The 26,162-nt window shown below is 36.0% G+C and overlaps 4 protein-coding genes across 6 annotated transcripts; all 4 read left to right on the top strand.

Annotated features, from left to right (window-relative positions):
- The first annotated feature begins 2,039 nt into the window (after positions 1-2,039).
- Positions 2,040-6,333, top strand: LOC18993765 (protein STRUBBELIG). Its single transcript, XM_006417323.2, has 16 exons — positions 2,040-2,297; positions 2,671-2,800; positions 2,911-2,982; positions 3,114-3,179; positions 3,283-3,354; positions 3,444-3,515; positions 3,595-3,666; positions 3,747-3,812; positions 3,911-3,976; positions 4,055-4,536; positions 4,623-4,981; positions 5,078-5,349; positions 5,427-5,565; positions 5,667-5,782; positions 5,869-6,025; positions 6,116-6,333. Exons 1-16 carry the CDS (start codon positions 2,207-2,209, stop codon positions 6,176-6,178), a joined length of 2,295 nt encoding a protein of 764 aa, XP_006417386.1. The 5' UTR covers positions 2,040-2,206; the 3' UTR covers positions 6,179-6,333.
- A 1,839-nt stretch (positions 6,334-8,172) lies between these two features.
- On the top strand, positions 8,173-14,281 carry LOC18993764 (katanin p80 WD40 repeat-containing subunit B1 homolog). Its single transcript, XM_024152566.1, has 18 exons — positions 8,173-8,420; positions 8,801-8,931; positions 9,073-9,190; positions 9,403-9,629; positions 9,699-9,801; positions 9,933-10,003; positions 10,247-10,321; positions 10,409-10,552; positions 10,665-10,827; positions 10,932-11,420; positions 11,498-11,680; positions 12,147-12,895; positions 13,076-13,189; positions 13,277-13,351; positions 13,439-13,551; positions 13,667-13,783; positions 13,859-13,927; positions 14,042-14,281. Exons 1-18 carry the CDS (start codon positions 8,396-8,398, stop codon positions 14,100-14,102), a joined length of 3,027 nt encoding a protein of 1,008 aa, XP_024008334.1. The 5' UTR covers positions 8,173-8,395; the 3' UTR covers positions 14,103-14,281.
- A 3,148-nt stretch (positions 14,282-17,429) lies between these two features.
- Positions 17,430-21,437, top strand: LOC18993763. 3 transcript variants are annotated; one of them, XM_006417321.2, is made up of 17 exons: positions 17,430-17,665; positions 18,416-18,522; positions 18,621-18,704; positions 18,788-18,889; positions 18,982-19,017; positions 19,101-19,211; positions 19,292-19,375; positions 19,462-19,580; positions 19,688-19,789; positions 19,883-19,999; positions 20,085-20,150; positions 20,234-20,300; positions 20,397-20,450; positions 20,633-20,728; positions 20,840-20,866; positions 20,970-21,005; positions 21,111-21,437. In XM_006417321.2, exons 3-17 carry the CDS (start codon positions 18,624-18,626, stop codon positions 21,309-21,311), a joined length of 1,299 nt encoding a protein of 432 aa, XP_006417384.1. In that variant the 5' UTR covers positions 17,430-17,665; positions 18,416-18,522; positions 18,621-18,623; the 3' UTR covers positions 21,312-21,437. The 3 variants fall into 3 exon arrangements, with proteins under 3 accessions (XP_006417384.1, XP_024009127.1, XP_024009128.1); XM_024153359.1 differs by having other exon boundaries at positions 18,616-18,704; XM_024153360.1 differs by lacking the exon at positions 17,430-17,665 and adding an exon at positions 18,237-18,267 and having other exon boundaries at positions 18,616-18,704.
- Positions 21,438-22,173: 736 nt separating this feature from the next.
- Positions 22,174-25,116, top strand: LOC18993762 (secretory carrier-associated membrane protein 5). Its single transcript, XM_006417320.2, has 12 exons — positions 22,174-22,378; positions 22,858-22,980; positions 23,091-23,153; positions 23,317-23,350; positions 23,521-23,643; positions 23,773-23,835; positions 23,939-24,032; positions 24,164-24,209; positions 24,317-24,384; positions 24,492-24,540; positions 24,685-24,750; positions 24,858-25,116. The coding sequence occupies exons 1-12, from the start codon at positions 22,319-22,321 to the stop codon at positions 24,942-24,944; spliced, it is 876 nt and encodes a 291-aa protein (XP_006417383.1). The 5' UTR covers positions 22,174-22,318; the 3' UTR covers positions 24,945-25,116.
- The last annotated feature ends 1,046 nt before the right edge of the window (positions 25,117-26,162 follow it).

The raw sequence follows: 26,162 nt of genomic DNA, 5'->3' as shown, positions 1-26,162 counted from the left end.
CATGTTAAAAATTAAGGACAAAAATAAAGCCTAACTTTATAAGATCTATATATTTTGCCTAAACACCTTTTCAAAGAGACCAATAGTTTGAATCAACATTAATACATCTGCCAATCTCATAACTAATTTTTGTTTGTATATACTAGTACGCCAATCATTATTCGATTAACGCAACGTTTGAATTGATGGTTCAACCAGTGGTTTATATAACAAGGCTATTGATTTGGGTTTTCAGGTTATTCAAGTACAAGAATCAAAGTGAATCCCAATTTAGTTTGCTTTTGTATGATATAGTTTTGGTTCGAGTTCAGTTACGTAATAACTTATAATGTATGTAAAATTTTCTAAATATAATTTGAATCTTGTTAGTTAGCTGAAAGACTAATCATGTAAAGTGAGAGATCATGTTAACTTTTCACCATGTAACTAACACTCTTATAGTATCTAGATTCTAGAAATTTCTTAGATGACAGAGTATTTGTTACTTTCCTAAGTTGTAATTAATTTTAGTTTCTGTCCCGAATCTCTTGGTTGTTGTATGATAAAAAGTAATTCTCAAATGTAGATAAGTAAAACCAAAATTAATTCGGTATTTTGATTTGATATCGGTTCGGTTTATCATGATTGGCATCTTGGTTTGGATTGAGTATGGTACGATAGTTTTAGCCGTTGAAATCTCTTTGCGTTTTAGGCCAACGAGAGGTAACTTCCTTCAAGTGGGCTTTACAATCACATTATCGACCAATTTAGCCCATATCATGTTTGTGCAGCCCACTAGTTCATGTAAACGGATTCACCAACCATGTCTACTCGGATCATAAATAGTTCATGTAAAATATCAGAATTAATCACATATGCGGAATATCAAAGCTAATCTCATCTCAAGCTATGAAATGATGGCATGCCATTTTATTATTACGATTGAATTGTTCACAACTCCTCCATCACATCAACAAAACAATAAAATACAAATTAGATATATATTCCTAAAAAAACGATAAACAGTGATTGTAAGTTGTAACTATAAACAAAAAACCAGAATTCTTAAATGCTAATAGAAAAACAATAAAGTGTAATCATGAATTTGTCTCTTTTTTTCTAAAGTTTGTAGCACAAAGTTAAGTTTTAGTCATACACTTTAGAAGATATCTGTAATAGTTTTCAAGTTTTAGTAAGTGTTTCAACTTTCTAAGTAACTTAACTACAACATCATCTAGACATCAACCAATATATATAATTTTTTTTTTTGTGTTGTGGCATCAGAATCTGTAGGATAATAATAATAATAAAACAACTAAAACAATAATCTCACAAGCACACATTTTTACAACCCAGGAGCATTGATTACCAAAGATAAAAATGGGAGTGGGGTGAAAATTTTGACAGCGTAGGGTCTCACTATCTTCTACCATAAAACACTTAGCAGAGCTTTTCCACTTAACTCCTTTCCTGGCCCATCGCACTGAATATGTTGTAATATAAGTCCGTAATTGAGTCAGCAGATAATTATATCATTTCGATTTATTAGGAGTTTGGCTAACGGATAATATATCACATAAATATGTGAATTAATTAATGGATGACCTATATTATTTGGATTTTAAATATTTTCATTTGTGAATTATCAATTGATATATACAACTTACAACTGTAAACACAGAATGTTTTCCTTAGTATTCTTGGAGAAGACAATGTTTTTTTTATAGAATTGAATCAAAACGATAATTCATTTCTACCTGATGGCACTAGAAAAACCCAGTTGCGTAAAAATAAAATAAATGAAGAAACTATAGTTAGATGAGCATTAGTCATTAGGGGACAAAAAAAAAACATAAGAATTTGGACAAGAGAGAGAAGTCTTTGAAAGTTTTTCTGTTTCACACTTTGAGACGAAACCTTGAACTGAGAAAACAAAGCCGTTGGCTTTTGTAAGCCGCTCGTTCTTCGAGACAAAACACACTACTCTCTCTCTCTCACTCACTCTCACTCTTCAACTATTTTCCTCTTTCTCTCTCCCCTTAAAATCCGACGAAATTATGTTTCACTTTCCCTTTTAATCAGGAAAATCCCTGTTTTTCCTTCTCCTTCCTAAGGTTTTCTTCCACATTACCTCAAACACTTCGTTTACCTGAAGTTTTCTTGGAAACAAACAGTACAGTATAATCCAAGTACAAGGGTTTCCTCATCTTCTGTGGAGACTGAAGCTATGAGCTTTACAAGACGAGAAGTGTTCTTTGTTCTCTCTGTTTTAGCCTTGACAATGCCGTTCTCGGCTGGAGTCACCAATCTACGAGATGGTAATCATTCTCTTCTTCCTTCTGCAAGTTTTCAGTTTTAGTTTTGCTTTGTCTGTTTATTGAACACACTAGATTATGAGTTCTGTCAAGTGAAAGTGACTTGCATCAGTTTTAGGGTAAACTAGACAACGCATTAGCTTTGTCTTCAATGCTCCAGATTGGCAGATTCTACTGCTCTGAGACAAGATTCAATAACCCTAAAGTTTTGGTTTTTGACAAATAAGCTTTTGTTAGGGTTTAGTTCAAAGCCCTGAAATTTGCGTTTGTCCTCAATTAAATTGGTTATTTTCAGAAGTACTCAATGATTTTTAGAAATTGTGGAAGATGCATAAATGATTTGTGATGGGTTTATTTGTTGTTTCTCCTCTTGCAGTTTCAGCGATTAATAACTTGTACATTAGTTTGGGCGCACCATCTCTATCTCGTTGGCTTGCTTTTGGAGGAGACCCTTGTGGAGAAAAGTGGCAAGGTGTTGTCTGTGATTCCTCAAACATCACGGAAATGTATGCTTCCTCTTCTGCTCGTTCAACTCTTATCATGGTTTGCTTAAGAGTCACCAAAAGAAGAAACTTTATTCAGGTTCTGACTAGGTGATTATTGTTTTTGGCTGCAGAAGGATACACGGTATGAAGGTAGGTGGAGGCTTAAGTGATACTTTGGCTGATTTTTCATCGATCCAAGTGATGTAAGCTAAGCTTCTTGTTTTGTTTTGTTTTGTTTCATCTTCATGTCTCTTTTGAGGCTTCTTGCTAATAAAGAACATTAAAAAAGAGTGCTTTATGATATTCTTTTTCTCTTCCTTGTTTGAATGGACAGGGACTTCAGTAACAATCATATTTCAGGGACGATTCCGCAGGCTTTGCCTTCTTCCATCCGAAACCTGTGCGTTTAAGAATAGACTATTTTTTTAATGGCAATACTTATGATTCAACAGTTTTAAACAGTTAAAATACACTCCCCTTATGGTTTCACTTTCTTGTTTCAGATCTCTCTCTAGCAATCGCTTCACTGGGAACATTCCCTTTACATTGTCCTTTTTATCCGAGTTGTCAGAACTGTAAGTCTTTGTTAAAGAAGATCCCGTCTCTTCTTGCATCTGCGATTTTTCCCTCGGTTGTAAAGCAGACTCTTTTCTTTTCCCTTCAGGACGTTGGGAAACAATCTTCTATCGGGAGAGATACCCGATTACTTTCAGCAGTTATCAAAACTGACAAAACTGTATGTTTTCTCCTTTCTTAATCTCATTTTTTTTCCTCTCATCGTGGTCTTTCGCTTATGTGTTTAGTTTCTAATGCAGAGACTTATCGTCCAACATACTTACCGGGCGTTTACCTCCCTCCATGGGAGACTTAGCGGCTCTTAAGATATTGTAAGTGCTCATATTTTGGAATATGAAGGTAAAAACAGATTGTTACCATTGGTCTTATATCTAATGTGGTTGGACTGCAGGTACTTGCAGGACAACAAGCTCATTGGAACACTTGACGTTATAGAGGATCTTTTCTTAACCGATTTGTAATCTTTTCTTTCGCCTTGCATACTCTTTCTTCTTGACTCCAACCATAAAGCCAACTTCAGTAACTCACTATGGTTTATGATACTTTTTGGTTCAGGAACGTAGCAAACAACTTATTCTCGGGACCTATACCGCCAAATCTGCTGAAAGTTCCAAATTTCAAGTAAGTACCTTTCAAGAAAAGCCGCTTTGGTATTGTTTTCTCTTTCCGTTCAAGTTTTTATCGTCATTACAACCGCAGAAAAGATGGAACTCCGTTCAATACATCCATTATAACACCGCCTCCGCCTGCGGCTGATCCTCCTCCCGCTACTCACCGTTCTCCTCCTGCTACCCGTGTCCCTCCTGTTTCCGGTGTCCCTCCTGCTCCTTTTGCTCCTTTTGCTCCATTGCAACGACCACCACCATCACCACCTCTGGTTTGGTCACCGCCTACTGATAATGGAGGAGGAGGAGATCCCTGGAACCCTGTCTCGGGGCAACCTACCTTGCAAATATCACCTCCTTCAGGTTCAGGATCAGGAAAATTCTGGTCCACTCAAAGAATCATTCTAGTCGTTTCTTCAGTGGCCATAATAGTTCTTGTATCGGGTCTGTGTGTTACACTGTGGAGATGTTTTAGAAGCAAGAAATATAGCCGATATGGTGCTGAAGCTCGTAAAGATTTTCAACGACCATACTTCAATAAACCTCCATCTCAACCAATCCCCACCTTGGGAAAAGGTACACTGATTCTATTCCTTCCAAGAAAACAAACTTGAGTTTTGACTCATTAGCTGTCCTCAAAATGGTTTTCTTTTGTTTAACAGTTTCCCGAGAGCCCATGGTTAAGCCTTACGATGGATATGGAGCTGGAGACAGGAAATACGGGTACCCTATGCCACCACGGGCTGAAGAGAGCAGGAGACCGATGCCTCCTACTTCATATTATAATAAGGATGTTGATACGCCGCAAAAACCGCTACAACAACCACCAAGGCATTTCCAGGCCAATGATGGTGCTTCAAAGAGAGCGGCTCATTTTCCTCCGGGCTTGAATTCTTCATCTTCCGCTACCGTCTTCACCGTTGCTTCACTTCAGCAATACACAAATAGTTTCTCAGAAGAGCATATAATCGGGGAAGGGTCGCTTGGTAATGTCTACAGAGCTGTGTTTCCTCATGGGAAGGTGTGACACTTTCCTCTTTTCTACAATTTGGCCATTGTGGACTCTTCTTTTACATCTTGATATCTTATTATGTTTCAAACACTCTGTGATGTGTAGTATCTTGCGGTGAAGAAGCTGAGCAATACCATCAACAGAACGCAGAGTGATGGTGAATTCCTCAATTTGGTCTCCAATGTGTTGAAACTTAAACGTGGGAATATATTGGAGCTTCTTGGTTACTGTAATGAGTATGGTCAAAGGCTGCTTGTGTATGAGTACTGTCCTAATGGATCACTTCAAGATGCACTACATTTGGATCGCAAATTGCACAAAAAGCTCACCTGGAATGTGCGTATGAATGTTGCGTTAGGAGCTTCCAGGGCATTGCAGTAAGTAAAATGAGCCTCAAAAGTGTTATGCCAATCTATATTTGGAACATCTAGGAACTTAAAGAGTTTGGTTTCAGGTTTCTTCATGAGGTATGCCAACCGCCGGTTGTACACCAGAATTTCAAGTCTTCCAAGGTTCTCCTTGATGAAAAGCTCTCAGTACGTGTTGCAGACAGCGGTTTGGCTTATATGTTACCACCACGCCCAACGAGTCAGGTAAAAAACTTCTCTTTGTTGTCTGATTTTGAAGATCCCAAATCCTGACATAGGAGTGAGTACTACTGTAAGGGAAATGATGTTTGCATACAAAATTGTAGATGGCGGGTTATGCTGCTCCTGAGGTTGAGTACGGAAGCTACACTTGTCAGAGTGATGTATATAGCCTTGGGGTCGTGATGTTAGAATTGCTCACTGGACGCAGACCATTTGACAGGTTAGCATACTCTGAAGAGATAACAGTAAGAACACAAAAGAGTGGAGAATATATTTTTGACTTAAGAAAAATCCCTGGTTTTGCAGGACAAGGCCAAGGGGGCACCAGACACTAGCTCAGTGGGCGATTCCTCGGCTTCATGACATCGATGCATTGACAAGAATGGTTGATCCGTCGCTACACGGAGCATATCCAATGAAATCGTTGTCACGTTTTGCAGATATCATATCACGTTCTCTACAGGTATAGTTCACAATCATTCATCACCAATCTAGATGAGAAAAAAGCAATGTCACTTTTTACATCTCTGCCTGGTGATCTTTCTGTCTGTAGATGGAACCAGGATTCAGACCGCCTATATCTGAAATTGTCCAAGATCTTCAACATATGATCTAAGATCTGCAACCTGAGACTACCACGCAGAAGCCATATTTTTTACTGTCAGATTCTTGTTCTATGTGCGTCAACATCATCCTTTTATGAATGAAATTCGTACAACCTATTTCTCTTGTATCATAATAAAACTTGTGTTTGTTGGCTGAATGGAAATGATCATGTAACATATTAGGCATTATATACCATTCTGGTGGTGTGTTTAGACTTTAGATTAACTGCCATGTTCCAAAATAATAACACTAATACGCAAAAGACATGAAGACTGAAACTCGGAAACATCACGGTTCACATCATGACTAAGATTGTTGCTTAAAGTAATATATAAGGCATCCTAATACGAAATGCTTAACAAACATTGTGATTTGAAATAACTGCTTATAAGAATCTAAAGTTGCACCAATTCTCTTCTTTTAAGATTGCCCAACAAAATATATCATAGTTTCTCTTATTTTGGCTTCTTTGGGAGTAAGCTCCCTAAAGCCGTGGTCAATGCAGTGGATGTCATTAGTGAAGCTCTCAATAAACTATGATAAGTAACATTGGCCATCACTGCTCGGCAATACTCACCACAACCATTAATTAGTTTCGGACAGAACATATTAAAAAACATGATTTTGAACCTGAATAATTTGAAACATTTCTAAATTCAGAAAGTTTATTCACGTCTGTCAATTCTTATGCATAATGGAAGCAAGACCGGTTGGGTTCGGTGGATGATTTCCAAAAGGCCAAAACGCATAGGGATAACAGAAATATTGTTGAGTTAGTTTCGGTTTAGTGTCAATCCGGTGTAGCCAAACATTTCTTAGGATATCTAAGAAGGGTTTCGGTTTAAGGAACTTTTTTTTTTGCTTTTCGCTACCAAAGAACCGTTGTTGATTAGGATAACCGTTGTTGTGCACGAAAGCTTTAAAGCAACAAACATGGCAAGCACTTATAGATCATGTTGTGCTCATGCCCAAAAAAAAACGAAACCACTATATTGATTAATTCCTAACTTTATATATAAATGTTACAGATCATACCAACCAGGATCTCAACTGTGATCTAACTTAACAAGACACGATCACATTACCTCCATTTTGTGTTTATTGTTTTTTTGTCAACCCCAATATTACTGTTTGCCTGTATTTATTTATCTGCGTTTATAGTTTGAAAACAATATCAAAAGATGATAACACAGTCGACAAAAAAAGTGTGAACACCTTTCTTAGCAAAAAAAAAAAAAAAACAAGTGTGAGCTTTATATCTACTTATCTAGGGATAATATATAGGAGTAACGTTTAAACCCAAACACAAATATTTAAAAAATTAAGTTCAATTAAAATTCGTTTCCATAGTCAACCTTGAAATGAACGATCAAATCAATACATATATATGACCAAATAGTTTTAAAGTCAATATAATCCGAGTTTGTGATCAATTATCCACTCACAAGTTGTCTAACAAATAAATGTTAAATGCACATTATTCTTCTTTATTTATTTTTAAAGCTCTGATCTGGTTGTAGATTATATCCTTGTATCGGTTATAAGAAACATTCAATGTTAGAGATGGTATGACAATATGACATTCAACATGAAATTAAGGCCGTTCAGTTGGTTGTGTGACACATTGAGTACAACATTCCAATTTAATTAGTTGATGATAGCTTTTTAAAATTTAAATCAAATTGCGATCGACGTCATAAAATACAAGTACGACAAAAGAAGGGTATCTTCGTCAAAATAATTAACGACGAGGAAACAGGCTTCACGGCCCAATACTCTGAAGTTTTCAACGATTTTATAAAATAAAATAAAAAATACCAACCGGATTTTTTAAAAAAAAATTAACGAAAATGACAGAATCTGAAAAGCGGAAAGAAAAATTCTTCGCTTTACCTTTTTCTCCTTTTTTTTTTTAGTCTCGTCTCTGTTTTTTCGTCTGCTCGTGCCACTCTTTGAATCTTAAGTTTTCTCGTTTCGTTCTTGTCTCTCCGGAAAATTCAAACTCATAAATGGAGTATTTAACTTCCTTGTGTCGTGACATTTGAAGTTTCTATTTTCAAAATCTCTAAGAAACTTCCAACTCTGTCGTGCAAAGACATTTAAACTTTTTTTTCTTTCCCAGCTCTGATTTCTAATTCGTCTATTGATAACCGAAGCTATAGATTCGGGTTTCAGCTTCGTATTCCTATTGTAAAGCACATGAATTGACTGAAATCGAGTAGGAAAAATGGCGAAGCGTGGATATAAGCTGCGTATCCTTATATTCTCTGTTTGATATTGTTGGAAACTTAACCTGAATTCAAAGAACAAGACTTTAGCTAGATTTTTGATTCTTCTCACCCCTCTAATAAAGATTTTTCGGTATATCTATAACTGCAGCGTTAGGGTTTATCTGCATTAGTGGGGTTTATGTTCTTTTTTTTGTTTTTGTTGTAAACTGCCATTGACGAGCTTGAATTTTTTGGATATTCCATGAAATTTCCTAAACGAGACCGATGGTAGAAGAGACATTGTTATTGTTTTTCCTCTGTTTGCCTTGTATTGTTTTCTTGCTATGATTTGTCTGCAAATAGTTAATATTGATTTGCTCTTGTGTATAACTTGACTTGATTTGGAAAAAATAAAATAAAAGAGGAGTTTTTGGCACATTCCGCAAATGTGAATTGTCTAAGTATCGGAAAGAGGACATCACGGCTCCTTATAACCGGCGGAGATGATTATAAGGTCAACCTTTGGTCGATCGGCAAACCCACTTCGCTAATGGTCTGTTTCACATTTCTTTCTCTCGTAATTAGTTCCTCCTAGTGTTTCGTTTGTATTTTTGTATCAAAAGTTGTTCATGTTTGTGTTCTTGTTTCTCTCGATGGAAGAATGATGTAATTTTCTTTCCTGTGTTGTTGACAGAGTCTTTGTGGGCATACAAGCCCGGTTGACTCAGTAGCCTTTAACTCGGAAGAAGTTTTGGTGCTTGCTGGAGCTTCTTCCGGTGTGATTAAGCTGTGGAATCTAGAAGAAGCAAAGAGTAAGCTGATTGATTTTTCCTTTCTCATTTACAACTTTTTTTGGTATTCCATATGTATGCCTAGTTTATAGTGACAAAATGATTAAGAGGCACTGGAGATGTTGTCCGGAGGAGTTATAAGTCCTGTGATTGAGTAGTCTACATCAGCTATAATGTGAGTTTCTTTAAGATGATGAGGTCTAATATTTTTAACTGTTGCTCTTGAAGTGTAGTGGTTCGAGCTTTTATTGGACACAAATCCAATTGTTCTGCTGTTGACTTTCATCCATTTGGTCAATATCTCGCGTCCGGATCCAGTGACACAAACCTAAAGATTTGGGATATCAGAAAGAAGGGATGCATCCAAACATACAAAGGTCATACTCGTGGCATTGGCACTATCAAATTTAGTCCTGATGGTCGTTGGGTAGTGTCTGGAGGACTTGACAACGTTGTAAAGGTAAGAGCAGCAGTATCAATAAGTGGACCTTGTACATTGTTTTTATCTTCTCTTTATTGAATCCAATAGATCTGGGATTTAACTGCTGGAAAGCTCTTGCATGAGTTTAAGTTTCATGAAGGACCTATCCGTTCCCTAGACTTCCACCCGCTTGAGTTTCTCCTAGCCACAGGTGAGTTCCTGGCTACAATTTATTTTTCACGCATTTTAGGGGTAAATTGTTGGCTGCTTTCAGTTAGTTTACATCCAAAAGTTTTGTTTTGAGGTCTCCTGATATCATTTACTACGCCATTCACTATTCAGGTTCTGCTGACAAGACTGTGAAATTCTGGGATTTGGAAACGTTTGAGCTGATTGGATCTACTAGACCAGAGGTACCTTATCTTGTTTGATTACAGCCTTGCTTTGAGAAGATTGTATAAGATATGTGCCAAGTGATAATGTAGTCCCTTTAGGCGATACCATGGAAGTCAAATAAAGTAATTGGAACCAACAAAGTAGCATCTGATGAATTTGTTTTAGCTTTGGGTTTACTTTATAATCTTATCATAGAACTTGGTTTTTATTTGCACTATTGTCAACCTTCTTGCTGGCATGTGGTGTCCTTTGCTTCACAGGCTACTGGAGTTCGTGCAGTCACTTTTCATCCGGATGGACGAACCCTTTTCTGTGGATTGGATGATGGCTTGAAGGTACTGATTGTCTTTGTGATTAAGTATACAGCTTAGATGATGTCCAAAGTCAAACATTGATATAGTAAGTTCATGCTCATAATGCAGGTTTATTCATGGGAACCAGTGATCTGCCGGGATAGTGTTGATATGGGATGGTCCACACTTGGTGACTTGTGCATCAACGAAGGAAAGTTCATTGGTTGTTCCTATTACCGAAATTCTGTCGGAATTTGGGTCTCAGATATATCGGTATGTCACCTATTGCCCATTGTCTGTAAGTTTGCAAGATTATGTGAAAAAAATGAATCTTGAACGTTTTGAAACGGTTTGTGTTGTTTGCTTTTCAATTCGTTTTAACTAGAAACTTGAGCCATATGGAACTGGATCTGAGGATAAGAATGAATGCATGGTGAAAAAGTTCAGCGTCTTGAATAATCAGTCGTCTGAGAGAATGGGGAGTTTCCCAAGGGGCAGTTCATCGCCAGATTATGAGACAAAAGAGATAAAGAACATATACGTTGACTGTGAGTGAATGTTAATCCTGTTTTTATAAGCTCATGTCCTTTTAAGTGTGGGGTATTAGTATAAATCACACTTGCTCTGATATGAACCTCTCTTCTTTCAAAAGCCATAGGTGGACATCTGACTGTAACGCAAAATCCAGGATCTCTGAAAGTGACATTTCCTTTGGAATCAGGAAAAGTCGCTAATACGACGAGCGAGAAGCAGAATGCAACATGTTTTGGACAAGCAGAGGATAAGTCTTCCAGGAGGCATTGTGTTGTATCACGGGATAGTGATAGTGGGGAAGAGTCTTCTCATTCAGGAAGGGAATCTATCACTTTCTCAAAAACCAAACCGGGTATGTTGCTTAGACCAGCTCATGTAAGAAAGACGCTAGCAAAGTTTGAGGAACCAAATCAGTCAGTTGCTGTTCAATCTGAAACTGGGAAGAAAAGCGGATTGGATATTGAAGAAGAGCCACACACTCAAAATGTGTTCCTTTCAGAACAGAGCGGTAGTAAACCATTTGGTGCTGAGGATTCTACCATCAAGGGAATTACGTACAAGTTTAAAAAAGCTTTATCATCGGAACCACCAACTGATGAAACGAATCGTAGGTTCTCTGTTCTCAGACTTTAGTTTTCAGATATATTAGTCGATGTTTTGAATATCTCTACAATCTTGCCTCAGGTATGTTGCATAAACCACCTCGAGTACATAGGTCATCATATAACAGTTACTATGAGTCAAGACGAGCAATGTCTGTTGATTCTGGGACTTTTGACGACAACAAAGAGGATATCAATAACCAGCCAATTTCCTCCAAAAATGAAAGACTTCTTTCACCAGAAAAACCTGGTGATGAACAGAAAAGTAAGTTCTTGATTCAAAATCAGAACTGACTAATTTTGTGGGCATTTTGTTGTTAAGAAAGTTTTTCTCCAAAAATTGAATATGTTAGAACTAAAAGACAGTCTATGATGCCAAAAGACATCTAGTTACCAAATCTTGGAGAAGAATAATTCATTGGCAGAAAAGTCTCTAGCAGTAGCGTATAGGTTGTTACAATCTAAATCCTTAGCTACTTGAAGAATTTCCTTCACTCTGTTCATCATTTCTAGTCTGTTTTAGTTCACTTGGTTTTGAGGCAACAATCATTTAGTAATTGGTTAGTATAAAATTTTTACAATGTAGACACTGCATAACTTGGTGGCAGCAGAGAATTGAATCTTGCGATGATTATTGGAGCGTTAGGAGTTCAAAACTTTGCTGTCTTTGCTTTTCCTCGGTAACATCTGAGTCAGCTAACTATTGTTTCCTTAAATTTTTATCTTTGCAGTAAAAGTTGTCTCGGGGAGGACACGCTCATTGGTTGAAAGGTTTGAGAGAGGAGAACAAATTACTCATATCGAAGCAGCCAGTACAACAATAACTCAGAATACTAAAGCGGTGCAGGAAGATCCGCATAAGACATCAAGACAGACAGTTGAAACTCCAGTTATATCAACACGACGAGCTAGGAGTACTCCAGCGCGAGTGATTCCTATCGTACTCAATCGGGATAGTAACATGAAATATGATGAGCCTCCTTTAACACAACCAGCTTGGAATTCTCCAGTTCCAGTGATGCCTATGATACTCAAGCAGGCTACTAATGTCACACATGAAGAGCCTTCTATAACACTAACACAACAATCTAGAACTTCTTCAGCTCGGATATTGCCTGTGACACTTAACCAGACAACAGATATTGCATATGATGAGGCTTCTGTTACGTCAAGAAGACCACACAGAACTTCCACAGCTCGAGTAAGGCCTATGTCACTCAGTCAGCCAATGGACATGACATCTCATGAGTGTCCTGTAACATCAACACGTCCAGATAGGACTTCTCCAGCTCGTGTAATGGCCACGAAACGCAATCAATCTGATGACAGGACATATGATACATCTCATATCGCATCCAGACACCGAGTTAGTCCAATTCAAATGCTGGCTACGCCCACTGTGATTGATCAGGTGGTTGATATGAAATTGGATGAGACGCATGTATCACTAACTCAAACATCTTGCGATATCTTAACTCAGGTACCTTGCAATGGTTAGCTTTGGCAACTAATAGTTACAAAAAACTTTGGTCTCAACGTTTAGAATGCAGCTTGTTCTATATCTGATTTTGGCAACTTAGACACATGTGGCACAAGATTACTATTGTATATACCATCATACACATGACAAACGTATTTTGATTGTTTTTGTTTTTTGCAGAAGGAAGAGCCTCGGATATCTGGGAGAGAGAATGATTGTGACATAACTGAAAATCTAATGCAAACTCATAATGAGTTCTTAAGCACTCTTCAATCGAGGTTGACAAAATTACAAGTAAGCGTTCTTGTTTCTGTTCTTCTCTCTCACTGTTATTTGTTACAGTGTTCATCTGCAAGTGATTGGTTTTTCAAAAACATGCAGATTGTTAGACATTTTTGGGAGCGTAGCGATGTCAAAGGCGCGATCGGAGCCTTGAGAAAGCTGACAGATCAGTCTGTGGGTATCTCAGATTCTTAGTAGAGGTTACCTTTTTTATTTGATGTTGGATGTTTAGATAAGCTAACTCACAGATCACTGGGACAGGTTCAAGCAGATGTGATAAGTATCCTAACCGACAAGATAGAGGTTCTCACATTAGATATGTTTTCTCAATTGGTCCCCGTCCTCACAAGCTTATTGGGTAGCAGGACAGAGAGGTAAAAAAACTTCATATTATATTTCCACCATAGCCTAAGAAACAGAGTTTTTATAAACAATCTTGTGCTTTATCTGTTGTTTTGTTAAATTTGGGATTTTTACATTGTTGTGCAGGCCGGTACATGTCTCCCTGGAAATGCTCTTGAAGCTTGTAGCAGTGTTCGGTACAATTATACGCTCAACTGTCTCAGCTCCACGGATTGTCGGTGTTGATCTTCATGCCGATGAAAGGTACTCGAGCTCACACCACTCTCTAGAAACCTCAGTTAGTTAAATATATGTTGACAATCCGTAGTTACAATGCAGGATACAGATCTGCCAAATTTGTTCTGCGGGACTGCACAAGATTCAAAGGATTCTTCCAATTCTCGCAAGGTAAACACATCCGAAGCACCTTGCTCTCATCAATCTTCTAATGAATCTTAATGGAAATCGGATTCTTTGCTTATATTTCTTGTTTTGGCTCTCTCTTCTTCGATCTGAATACAGAAGAGGCGGTCTGATAGCAAGAAAGGCTCAAGAACTAAATCTAACACTTCAAGAACCATAGCCACACATGCAAAACCAACAATGATCGTATAACAGCTCCGCAAGCTCTTGTAACTGTACATTACAAACTCATAGTTATAATTTATCATATATATATTCTACAACATATACACTTCTACACTTTTTCTCTTTCCTCTCTCACTTCTCTCTGTCGTTTCTTCTTCTTTTTTCTCTCCCTCATCTTCTTATCTCTCTCACGTTGCTTCTCTTTCCTTTCTTCTTCTTTTCTCTATTTCTTTTCTAAATTTTTTGTCATTCTTTCCTTGTTTTTCTTATCTTTGTTTCTCATCTTTATTTTCTTCATTATCTTAGTATACTTAGTAGTATAATATAGTATAATGTACAATTTTTTGTTTTTTTTTAATAAGGGTATTTTCATCAAAAAAAAGTCAATTGGTTTTTCACCTAAATGATTTTTGCTATAGCTATATTCTTAATTTTGTATCCCAAAAAAACCACACAAAAAAACACATGAAAAGTTGTATGTGCTAAAACCACACAAACAAAAGAGAGAAATATTAGTGTATGCGAGGAAAGAGAGATTAGCATGAAAAAAAAAAACACATGAAAAGTTGTATTTACTAATTCCACACAAACAAAGAGAGAAATAGTGTATACAAAGAAAGAGAGATTAGCAGCAGGAAGTATGGGCTCTCAAGTCCCAAATCACCTCTGTGAATGCTCTTTCCACATCTTCCATCGATACTAACCCTGATTTCGAACTTAGCACCACGGTCAGCATTTTTCACCACCCATAATTGTAAGTTTTCCATAGTTACTGAGAAGAACATGTATTTTTCCTCTTCAATAAAGGCCAATAACGGATCTAAGAACATATTTTATAGTGGTTAATATACTATTATAAGTTGTTTATTTTTATATTTTTATTATTATATATTTTAAAATTATGTTAAAAACACTTATAAATAGTAAACTAACGATTGACGATTTTTTAGCATACGCTATTAATTCATTTCAAGAACCATAGAACCACATGCAAAACCAACAATGATCAATTTGAAATGGAAATACTTGGAAACTAATTTAGTATATGATTGTTTGTAAATCACTTTTTGGAAATTATCCTTGTAGTTGTCGTTTCGTTGAACTGTAACTCACTTTGATGTAATTCTGAGTTTAATTCCTAACCAATGTACTAATGTTTTTGTGTAGTCTTTCTTATTTTGTCTACAATATCACTTGTAATAGATTTGAGTTGAGTTTAGTTTGAAAATCTTAAGAAACTCTATTGGTCCGACACAATCAATTCTACTTCGTATTTGAACGATAAAAGCATCCACGCATATTTGAATTTAGAAGATAATATCGTTTATGTTGTTACAAAAAATGAAAATTAATACAAATTTTTATGTAGATAATTGTATGGTAGGTTAAGTGGAGTCTCGTGAATTTTGAGCTGTGAGGAGTTTGAAAATGGCTGTGAAGCTGGAAATATCATGCTCTTTATGTATTAGCATACTCAATCAAACACAGACATTCTATAGAGTCAGAATATAATTTCCTCCAGCTTGTTTTAGAAAATTTTAGATAATTATGCTGACAATACGTTCTGAAGTATAACTAAAAACAGTTACATCGACAAACAAAACGATTTGTTGGCAATATGCAACCATATTTATCAACCAGAATTTTGATTTATAACTAAAAAAAGCCAAAAACATTGAATATGCAAGTCAAACGTCACATTTAACAGCTAGAATGGTATTATGTCAATTGTCATACGTTGCGTTTAATGCCCTAATTGCTTAACGGGGTAAATTATCAAGTTTATATACCGTTACACATTAAAACTCCTCCACTTTTGGCCATTTTGGTTGTTCGAAAATAGTAGTCCTAACCTATTCACGGTTTAGGGGATTTCTTCAATCTTTAGATATTATTACTAGAGTAATTTCATGAGACTTAAAATATTTAACGTCTTGCTCCTGCATGACTTCTATGATGAATTATGACTTGTTAACCATCTAAATATGAAATATCAATGAGAAAACTTGCAAACTTTGTTCTTCTATATTCTCCTAAAATTTGTAAACTCGTCCCATTTGATAGAGTATAGTCTTTAACGTTTTACCGCTTTTGCCGTTTTAGGCTTTCTTCCAACGGCTTTCTTACAAGTATTAGTTCATCTTACATAAACTGGATATTGAATTTTCATTGGCTAAATATTTAATGGTACTAGCTTTCTAGGATGAAATTAAGGCATATGAACGTATAAATAATCGTGGAATAAGTTTAAAATAGTCTAGGCATTGGTAGATTCGCAGATCAACTGGTTAGAGAGATGTTGTTTCGGTGATGTAATCAGAAACGAATATGAATTCCGTTTGACGAAAGATAATCTAACAGTTTGTTCGATTCAGTTTAGCATTTTCAAATAGAAAAAAACGAATTAATAGACGATAAAACCACAAAATATATAAAGATGTAATCAGAATCAAGTGAAGACTTTAAGTTATGTTGCATGTTAGGATCAGTATCACCTGCTGCTTACTATATAAATAAAAAAAAGTATCATCTGCTGTTCAACCGGCTAATCACACAGTGCGTCTGGAAGAGGAAATTCCACAACTAACATATACTAACTTTTGATTATTGATGGATTATGACAAATTTTAATACATGAGATTTACCATCTAGTATTTAGATACAGAGTTGCTTTTCTGTAACAACAACCAAATCAATATGTATTTTTTTTTTAAAAAAGTTTAATTCTATTTTATAAACAAAGATAAAATTCTATAGAAAATCTAATCAATCAGTTTCAGAGTCGAATTGAAGAAAAAAATATCAAACACAAACTTAAATGTGATTTTGGTAAAACAATCGAATCTAATCAACTATATTGGATCCAAATTAGATTTGGTTAAACCTGGCCAAAAACCTAAAATAAAAAAAAAATATAAATGTACATATCAAATCATAAATGGAAAAATTAGATTGAGGATCTCTAATAGTAAGGTTGCACAAATCAAGAAGAAGAACAAAAAATGGTAACTTATTGGGTTTCGCTGTTGCTTAATGAAGTGAACTACGCAGACACTCTTGTCTCATTGACGCAACACTAAAATAACAGAAGAACGCAAAACATGGAATATTTTTTTAGCTTGTTTCTTTTTCTACATTAGAAATATCAACTCTCTCTTTACTCGTAGAATCCAAAAATCCAAAATATCATTTTTATTTTATTTTATTTTATTTATATTCGTTAACCTGCTAAAAGTAAAACATAGGAGTAGGACACGAGTCGCGCCAGCTTTTTTTAAAGACTTTTGTTTTTATTTAATATATTTTATTTCTTATTTTGTTTGTTTTCCGATTCCACTAAAATATCTGTTATTAGGTTTCGTTTCGTTTTGTTTCATAAGATCGATCGATTATAGAAAATTATCGTGGCTATAAAAAATTCCCCAGTGTTTTTTGTCTTCCTTTCATGCAAAGCAAATAAAACTCTTCTTCTCTGTTTTTTTATCTGTCTCTGTCTCTCGAGCTGGCTCTGGTCTACTATCATCACAGTGATTCTGCATGTTTCAGAGATTCTCAAAGGTCTCGTCTTGTTCCTGATCTTTCTTTTGCCTGTGTTCTGTAATTTAATTTTCTCAGGCTCTCTAAACTTTTCTGTAGCTAAAGATCCTAAATTTTGAATCACGACCTCCATTAATTTCATCATTGACCTTTGTCGATTCCATTCTCTCTCTCTCTCTCTCTCCTCTGTCTTTTCGTAAACAGAGAGAGGTTTGAATTTGATGATTTCCTTTTATGTTTTTCTTTCTTCTATGCTTGTCAATAAATTTTGCAATCAATGAGAGCTTTTAAAATCCTCGTTTTCTATACTATTATATTAAACAGTGATTGATTAATCTTCTTTAGATCTATACAATTAAACAAATTCATCTCTTTTTTCTCTTTCTAATTCTCTATTTCGTCCTTCAAAAAAAATCATTGGCCGTTTCGCTTTCTCGGGCCCCAGGATGATTCGTCGTTTTCTAGTAAAGCTTTGTAAAACCTGAGAGAAGCCATCTATTGCTGTAACAAACTTGCCGCTTCAATTTTTCATTGCTGTTTTCCGGGAAAATTTTGTTTTTTCCAGTTTCTTGGCGTTATATATGAATGATGCATTCTAAAAGTTCCAGTTTTTAAAATAATGGGTATTGTGCATTAGGCTATCTGAATTTCTCAGTTTACACTGTTAAGCTTTGTTTGCTACTATCGTTTGTGCTATGTTAAGCGTGAGTGTTTTTGTCTCTTTGTGATGTTTTGGTTCTAAAATTGACAGCTGTTCTTGTGAGTATTCAGATTGACATAAGCTACATGCATGGTCTTGAAATCAGCCTATGAGAGTAAGGTTTAGTGACCAGTGAGGTGTCTTCTTGTTCTCTGTTCTTGAGAGAACACAAAGGCAGGTAAAAGTCTAGTGAGTTTTCTGATTCTTGAAAAGATTTGAAAAATTTCTTACAAGCTTTAGTCTTAGTTGGGGTTTGATTTGATTGTGTCAGATTAGATTATGGAACATGGTTTGCCGTCTATGAAGTCAATCAAATCATTGAAGTCACTTGTTAAGAAAAGAAACAATGCTCAAGAAGTGGTAAGCTTTGTTTTAATAGAAAGAACCTCGATTATGTTTGAGTTATTGTGCTGTTTCGACAACATAATGCTTGAGTCTTGCAGAGTAAACCAGGGTGGAAAATGAAGCCCTTTTTGGCTCTCATGTGTACAGTACTTTTGATCTTTTGGTATAAGACCACAAACATTCAGTTCGAACAGACAGAGGTAATGTTGGAACCTATGTTATCTTTTTGATTTCTTTGGATATGGTGATTTGATTATTTGATAAGTACACTCCTTTTTGATCTACCCTTCAGCTAGAAGAAGCAGATTATCCGTTTGACATGGCAACGGTAACATTTTGATACTCTTATGTTATCTTAGTTTCTTCATTTTGTCACGCATCACCAGTTTAATGTAGAGCTCATTTGGACAGGAATCTAAAACAGTCGATGAGAAATTAAAAGGCTTGCCGCGTGGTATCATACAGCCAAGATCGGACCTCGAATTAAAGCCTCTCTGGTCTAGTAGTAGTTTGAGGTCAAAGGTTAGAGCTTTTGCATCAAGAATCGAATATCTCTATTAGCTAGAGGAAACTCTGATGTGTGTTGTGATTTTTAAACGCAGGGTGTCGATATGACTAACCGTAACTTGTTGGCAATGCCCGTGGGAATTAAACAAAAGGTTAATGTTGACGCCATAGTAAAGAAGGTATTGCAAATCTTTGCTGAGTTTATCATAATCATAGGCATTGAAGAACAGGGCTTTCCGCTTAATGTAAAGCTCTTGTGTCTCAGTTTCTTCCAGCGAATTTCACGGTTGTTCTTTTTCATTACGATGGAAATATGGATAAATGGTGGGATCTGGAGTGGAGTTCAAAGGCCATACATATAGTTGCGCAGAACCAGACTAAATGGTTTTTATCTTTCTCTCATTCTCTATGCTTAGTTTATCTGCTTCATCTTTATATGTTCAAATTTGTAACATTGGGGTTTATAAAATATTCCTCTCTTTGATTTTTAGGTGGTTTGCGAAAAGATTTCTACATCCGGATGTTGTATCCATTTATGATTATATTTTTCTTTGGGATGAGGATCTTGGAGTAAAGAATTTCTCACCAGAGAGGTAAAGTAAAACTCAGATATTTAAAAATCTTCTTTACTATATACTTCTACAAGGAAAACGAGCAGAACTGAGTGTGACACCATTTTTCTGCAGGTATTTGAAGATAGTTAAATCACAGGGATTTGAGATATCTCAACCGGCTCTGGACTCAAACTCCACTGAAATCCACCATAAAATTACACTCCGTTCTCGAACAAAGAAATTTCACAGGTTCAAACTCTTCATTAAGGGAAGTTTTATTTTATTTTTTCTGACGCATTTGGTACTTACTTACAACATGATGCCAAAAACACAGGAGAGTTTACATCAATAGAGGCAGTAAAAGGTGCTCCAATGCTAGCGAAGATCCTCCTTGCACAGGGTAATGGTTTAGTAGGTGATCAATAATTTATTGGAGTTGTTTGGTATATTGATGCAATTTACTCTGTTTTCTCTGTTTGGTAGATTTGTTGAAGGAATGGCTCCTGTGTTTTCAAGAGCTGCTTGGTTTTGCACTTGGAATCTTATACAGGTAAAATTTGCACTTGCGGTTATTCATCTATTGAAGCTAACTGACCCCTTTAGTAAATTTTCACTTTTGCGGACATTTTTGTTTTGGCTTTTGTAGAATGATTTGGTTCATGGATGGGGAATGGATATGAAACTCGGGTATTGTGCACAGGTGATCTTTTGTGCTACTTAGTTACATTTAGTGAAATGAACAATCTAGTCCTTCTTTGTAGCTCTAGAATCTCAGTTTTAGTCCAAAAATATAGTGGAAAATGCTCAATGACGCCTAACTTCAGAAATAAGAAAAATATTTCGTGCAATTTCTATTTACGAGCCAGGTAAAAAATGTTGTAGGGAGACAGGACGAAGAAGGTAGGGATCGTGGATAGCGAGTATATATTTCATCAAGGCATTCAAACTTTAGGTGAAAGTGTACATTCTGAGAAGAAGGTATACATAACTCTTTTCAAACCAAGATCAAAGGGAACTCGTTTTGATTCTCGTTCAACGAACAATTTTTTTCTATATCTAACCCGTTGTTTGCTTCTCTTATACCCGCAGGCCACAGCTCGTGATGTTGGGACTAGCGTAAGTTTTATAAACTTGAAAACACTCCCTTTCCCTTTCTTTTGGCCTCTAGTTAAAAAAAAGTCTCACACCTTCATGATTCTTTTTCGGTCGATGTTTCAAGAGACGTGGCCACACAACATTTGATTCGAGAACCTCGGTGAGTTCTCCGATAAAATATATCATCTATTAAATTCTTCTTTGGTATGTCGTCGATAGAAAGGAAAAACTTAGTGTTTGTATGGTTTTTGATGGAAACAAGTAGATAAGGAGGCAGTCAACATGGGAGCTTCAGACTTTTAAAGAACGATGGAACAGAGCGGTAGAAGAAGACAAGAACTGGATCGATCCATCGTCATCAAGCTCGAAGACGAAGCAGAAGAGTAATGTTAATAACAGAAGATTAAGGCGTGGTAGTTCTCACCGTTTAAAGCATAAGAGAGCTCAAGAGACAGCAACAGCATAACTGCATAACCCACACATATAGCAAAAAGAAGGATTTTTTATTTTATTTTTTATATACACATTTAGAATTCTTTCTTTATGTAATTAGTTAGCATTATTAAATTTATTATATTATACTTTTCCTCAATTATTGTAGCTTTCTTTGAATAAGAAAAGGGTTTAAATTTTATAGGAGCTCATGTCTCTTACAAATTAATTTCCAAATAGACCATCAAGTATATAAATGAAGATGTGATGTAGACTCGAAGGACACTTTTTCAAACCTACGACTACTTCAATTTGAATTTCTCTCCGACTCTTTTCTTCTCCACTACTTTTTTTTAGTTTCTCTATTTGTGAAGCCTTCCACATTTGGAAACTTTGACAAACTATATATTTTTTATCATTGAAAATAAAGTTACTGATAATCAATGGAAACCCAATTAAAAGCAATTGACCTTTTTTTTAATGATGATAATACGCTCTACAGATATTTGAATTATCCTAAAAAATTGAGTGATTTGTTTCTGTATGTTGATGATGTTAATTTAAATATGTTTATAATCTTCTTAGGGTTGGATTAAATCAACGTGTTTATTTAGTTAAATCAACTAATTTATGTGAAATAAAGGGAAAAAACTAGTTATCTTATAAATATAAATAATTAATTTTTATGTATATATTTTGTTCTCATCCTATTATTTGGTATATCCATAATAAATAAACAAAAAGTAAAGATAAGATTGTCAAAAGAGAAATAATCAGAAATATTGACAAAAAAATAATAATCAGAAATATTAGTAAAATAATTCCAAGGTGTAATCAGAAATTAAAATAAAAGTATTCCGAGGTGACGCTGTAAATAAGAAGAGTCCGGTCATCTGTATGTATATGGATAGTATATAAAAATTGTTGTCTTTTTGTTTTCTCCCTTTCAAAGTTCCAATCCTCGGGCCATTGTGAAGATCTCAGATCGATTTCAAAGTCTTGATCTTGATTTTGTGATTCGAGATAAGCTTTGTGCTAATCATGGCTGGTCGCTACGATCGGAACCCCTTCGACCAAGAAGAAGAAGTCAATCCTTTCGCTGTAAGCGTCTTACTTTTTCTTTACTTTGATTTCACCAGTAAAACTCCGGCGTAATCTCACTTAAACCTAGATTCTTCGAACTGGGTTTTCGAAGTTTGTGTATTCGGATCTTATCAACCTTACTTGGCGTTGATTTGGGGTGGTGCTTTATTATGGCTTCATCTAGATAGGTTTGCTGTTCCTATTGATTTATCCGAATTTTCGAGCTTTAAGCTTTGGTTTTTGTTAAGGGAATCGATAATCGAATAACCATTGCGAGAATGTAATCAAGATTTGTTGAAATTTTGTAACTTCCAATTGCTGAAACTATGGATTAACGTAGTTGAACACTTAATTGATTCCATTCTGGCTTGTAGATACTAGATAGCGTTAGGGTCGTTCTCAGGTTCTTGGTTTCTTGCTTTTGAGCTCCTCTTTGATTCTGAAGAACGTATTGGTAATGGTGCCTAAAAAAAAAATTATTTTGTCTACTTTCTTAGAATCCCGGAAGTGTACCCGCTGCTTCGAATTCCAGACTATCGCCTTTGCCTCCAGAACCTGCTGGTTTTGGCTATGGTCGCACCGTTGATATTCCTCTTGACAGACCGGGGTCTGGTACACAGGTTCGATTCATGATGGAGTAGTTATCATACATTATTGGGATTAGGCAGATGTATTTGAATTAGTTGTACTGATTCTTTCTTTGTTTTATTCTTTCGTTGTTGGAATACAGGATTTAAAAAAGAAAGAGAAGGAGCTCCAAGCCAAAGAAGCTGAACTAAGACGGCGGGAGCAGGTAACGACTGCTGAAAATACTCAAAAAATTTTAAAAATCAAGCACCATCCTTTGAAACTCACATTTACAGTTACTGAAGAGAATTCATTTTGCTTAAGTGGAGCCTTTGAAAGTATATTGCGTATCTTCTATTTTCAAATAGATTTATTTTGTATCTTTGTAGGATCTAAAACGGAAAGAGGATGCTGCTGCACGAGGTATATGTCTTTTATGGTTTACGTGAAAGCTACCTCTTTTCAGCACATGTTGTGATACTGTTACCTAGAGTATTGTAATTAACTGTCATCGCTATTCTGTGTCTCCATCGGTTGATTCATTTTCTTATAAATAGTCATCTAATTTGCTCTTATATTACCTTTCTTTGTAGCCGGAATTGTTATCGAGGTGAAAAACTGGCCGCCCTTCTTCCCACTTATCCACCATGACATTGCAAATGAAATTCCTATTCGGCTCCAAAGGCTACAGTATATTGCATTTGCAACATATTTGGGTACGTATATTATATACAGTCTTACTTGGAAAGTGACGATTCTAGCCAGGCACTTTCGCGTTAACTTCACCTACATAGGTTAATTAAGAAAATTGTAAAATTTTACTTATGTGTGTCCATGTCCAACAGGGTTGGTTCTTGCACTTTTCTGGAATATCATCGCCGTTACTACAGCGTGGATCAAAGGAGAAGGTCTCTTCTTGCTCTCTTATTTTCCCTTTTTGCTGACCAAGTCTTCTGTAATGAGCCTTTTCTGCATATTTTTACAGCCTTCGGTTTTGTTTATTTGTTTCAGGAGTAACGATTTGGCTTCTCGCCCTTATTTACTTCATATCGGGTGTCCCAGGAGGCTATGTGTTATGGTATCGGCCTCTCTACCGTGCCTTCAGGTTCTTTGTCCTCAAACCTAGTCACTAACAAACGCAGGCGTATATTGTGTACTAGTGGTGAAAAGTGTTCAGAATATATATTTTTTTCAACATTCTCTTACTTTATGTTTCCTTTGTGTTGATTCTTGCAGAAGTGATAGCGCGTTGAGCTTTGGATGGTTTTTCTTGTTCTACATGGTGATTCCCTGTTTTTTTTTTTTGCTGATCTTAATGGCAGTTCTTATTGCATAGCTTTAAACAGACTTTCCTAAAAATTCATCTGACACCTTCCTCTCTGGCCACAGCTCCACATACTTTTCTGCGTCTTTGCTGCAGTTGCGCCTCCTATTGTCTTCAAAGGAAAATCACTTGCGTAAGTTTGCTCAAAAGTTTCAAGACATGTAGTGTAAACACAGTTGATAGTTGATTATATGCATATCCGGCCTGTTATTAATTATTTGATGATTTTCAAATTTACAGGGGTATATTACCTGCAATAGATGTGTTGAGCGGTCAGGCATTGGTCGGAGTAAGCTCTTTTTTATCCCTTATGAGCTCTTGGATTATGTCATTTTCCATTTCCTCCAAGTTTCTACAACCAATTGATTTTGTCTGATGAACCTTAAGTCTCCTGATCATATAATCATTGATTTCTTGTTTTGCCCATCAACAGATCTTCTACTTCATCGGGTTTGCGTTTTTCTGCCTTGAATCAGTGGTCAGCATATGGGTTATTCAGGTCTCTTTCCCAATCTTTAAATCGAAAACATATAGTCTCTCTGGATCGATCTAGTTTCCGAGGCTAAAACTCGTCTAACATTTGAATTCGCCATTTTATGTATGCAGCAAGTATACATGTACTTCCGAGGAAGCGGGAAAGCGAATGAGATGAGGCAGGAAGCTGCAAGAGGAGCCATGAGAGCTGCCATATGATCCTTTTCTGTGTAGAAGCCCATCAAGCCTTAGAATTTCGGAGCCATTTTGTATATGTTTTCAACATCCTCTTACTCTATGTTTCCTTATGTAGGAGCCATTTTGTTTCGTTGTGATTGTGTAGTGGTTACACACTTCTTCAGTTATTTAGCTTCGCTGATCGATTTTTCCCTTGAGCTATTTTTTTCTTGTCTTCCTCAGGTCATTTATATTTTTTGTATTTTACGCCACTTTCTCTCAGAAATATAAAATTTGGTTTCATAGACTACTATATCACTGTTCCTAACGTTTATATGATACCTACTCATGACTGTAGTTCACCAATACATTTTTCAGTTTTTCTCACGTGATTTTTGCTGTTGTCTGCAAATCATTAGGAAACATTTTTTATATATAACTTTCGGTTAATGCATCGACTGCCAAAAAAAAAGTGAGCTCTTTTTCTGGTTTTAGGCACGTGAATTTAGTGCAAAATGACTAATCTATTAGACTAATAATCATAGAGCACTTTAGGATTGAGAATCTTTTGTATCCCTTTATTGAAAATGACCAATTTACCCTCACGAACGGATCCAAGTCTTTTAGCCTAGTGGATTAGTGTGCACTTTAATGTAAAGCTACTTACTTTTTTCAAAACTAAATTATTAACTATAAGCTAGCAGACATTGATGCAATGCACCTGGATAGAGTCTATCAATTATACTTTCCAAACTGTAGTTATGATTCACACACTTTAGCCAAAAGCAAAAGGTGAATATAAAAATTGGTCAAACTTGTAATATTAGCCAAAAGCAAGGTTATTTTGGAGAGCACGTTGAGGTTTATATAAGACCTGTTAATTTCCTTGTGATTGTAACAAATCAAACATTCTTGCCTTTCACTTCAGTTTTCTCACTTTGTCTTCTCTCTACACTTTCCAGAAGACTTTTGACATTTTGATTGTCTCCAGTAAGCACAAAATGGAAGGGAGAAGATATGTCAGCATGATCAACGGTGGAGGTGGTAGAGAACGCAGAAGCCGTCCGATACCGAAGAGAGGACAAGTCAAAGTTGGAATCTTGATTGGCTTTGCTAATTCTTTTGCTTCAATCCTTGGCTTCACCAGAAACTTCCATGCACCCTAAATTTAATCTCCTGCTTCTCATTTCCTACAGAAGTTTTTTAGAATCATTCTGTGGTTTATTAGAGTAAGATTTATGTATTTGAGAGAGGTGATCT

Source organism: Eutrema salsugineum, unplaced genomic scaffold, assembly GCF_000478725.1.
Source record: "Eutrema salsugineum unplaced genomic scaffold, Eutsalg1_0 scaffold_5, whole genome shotgun sequence".
In the NCBI taxonomy this organism is placed as follows: domain Eukaryota; kingdom Viridiplantae; phylum Streptophyta; class Magnoliopsida; order Brassicales; family Brassicaceae; genus Eutrema; species Eutrema salsugineum.
The sequence above is the reverse complement of the archived record's forward strand: the minus strand, read 5'-3'. Positions and strand labels throughout refer to the sequence as shown.